General features: G+C 48.5%; 1 protein-coding gene across 1 annotated transcript in view; it reads right to left on the minus strand.

The window, feature by feature from the left end:
- LOC104997439 (xaa-Pro aminopeptidase 2-like) overlaps window positions 1-1,199 on the minus strand; it is a gene marked incomplete at its 5' end in the record, with an annotated part of 4,369 nt that overhangs the window by 2,059 nt on the left and 1,111 nt on the right. The window contains one exon of the mRNA XM_010852164.1: window positions 1,135-1,188. Coding sequence (XP_010850466.1) covers window positions 1,135-1,188 — 54 coding nt within the window. The remainder of the gene's footprint in view (window positions 1-1,134; window positions 1,189-1,199) is intronic.

Below are 1,199 nucleotides of genomic sequence, written 5' to 3' on the forward strand. Positions count from 1 at the left end.
TTCGCGATCCCATGGACTGCAGCCTACCAGGCTTCTCCATCCATGGGATTTTCCAGGCAAGAATACTGGAGTGGGGTGCCATTGCCTTCTCTGTGTTTCTGTCTAGTCAGAATCAATCAGTCCTACAAGCCTGAGCACAATGGATACCTCTTTCAGGAAGCCCTCTGGAACTCCCCCAGCTCTCAGGATCTTCCCTTCCTTTGAACAACTGTATTTCTTGGCATCGAAACCCCACAATCCTGCACTGGATTGTTTCACCAATAAGTTTTGTCTCCCCAGCCAGGATGCAAATTCTCTACAGTTGGGATCATGCCTTTTTGTTCTACTGGGTTCTCCCCTGCAGTTGTCCCCCTCCCCAGTCTAGCACAGTATAATGGGTATATCATAAATAACTTCTGCAGAGAGCTTTATACATTATTGTATTTTGGTCCCCATAATTCTTGAAGACAGATCTCATTATTCCCATTTTGCAGTAGAGAAAACAGAGGCTCTGAGAAGTTCAGATCCTTACCCAAGCTTCTTAGCCCTTTTCAGCAGGTGGGGAAACTAATTCAAGGAGTGGTATTGACACTAAAAATGCCTTCTGTTCCAACTGGGTTGGTGCTGGCAGGGTGAATGGGGTGGAGGCTGAGCCAGGGTGGGCAAGAGTGGGATGGGTGGGCAGCTCTGGTTCAGACCAGCATCTTCCCTGACTACTCCCCCTCTTTCAGCCTGTACCTCATACTTTTGGACTTGTGATCATTTCAGCACTCCATCCATCAGCTCATGGGAACGGCTGAGCCAGAAGGCAGCTCAGGGTTCCTCTAATTCAATTTCCAGCCTATATGCTAACCTCCTAGGGCAGGGGTATCCTAAACATTCATTCTGGATCCACCATCTAGGAACTGATCAAAATTGTTCTGAAGTTGTTTATAGTTTCTTGGCTTGAGGTCAAGGAAATTGGGCAATGTCTTCTGTCCTATGTAAAGGAATACATTCTTTCAGTTGCCCTAAAACACCCGTGTCCAGCTTCCCCACTTCCTTTCCTTTGCCTCTCAAACCCTTTCTCTGTCTTCCATCTTCTGAGTCTCAACAGTCCTGTTTGTGGCCTGGGTAGCAGAGAGGGTGGGGGTGGGGGGAGGAGTCATCCCTCACCATGTGGGCATCCGTGTCGGGGACGATGTAGGCAGACAGATTCTGGGTGTACATCTGCTGGCGGA

Source organism: Bison bison, unplaced genomic scaffold (assembly GCF_000754665.1).
Source record: "Bison bison bison isolate TAMUID 2011002044 unplaced genomic scaffold, Bison_UMD1.0 scf7180017851927, whole genome shotgun sequence".
NCBI lineage: Eukaryota > Metazoa > Chordata > Mammalia > Artiodactyla > Bovidae > Bison > Bison bison.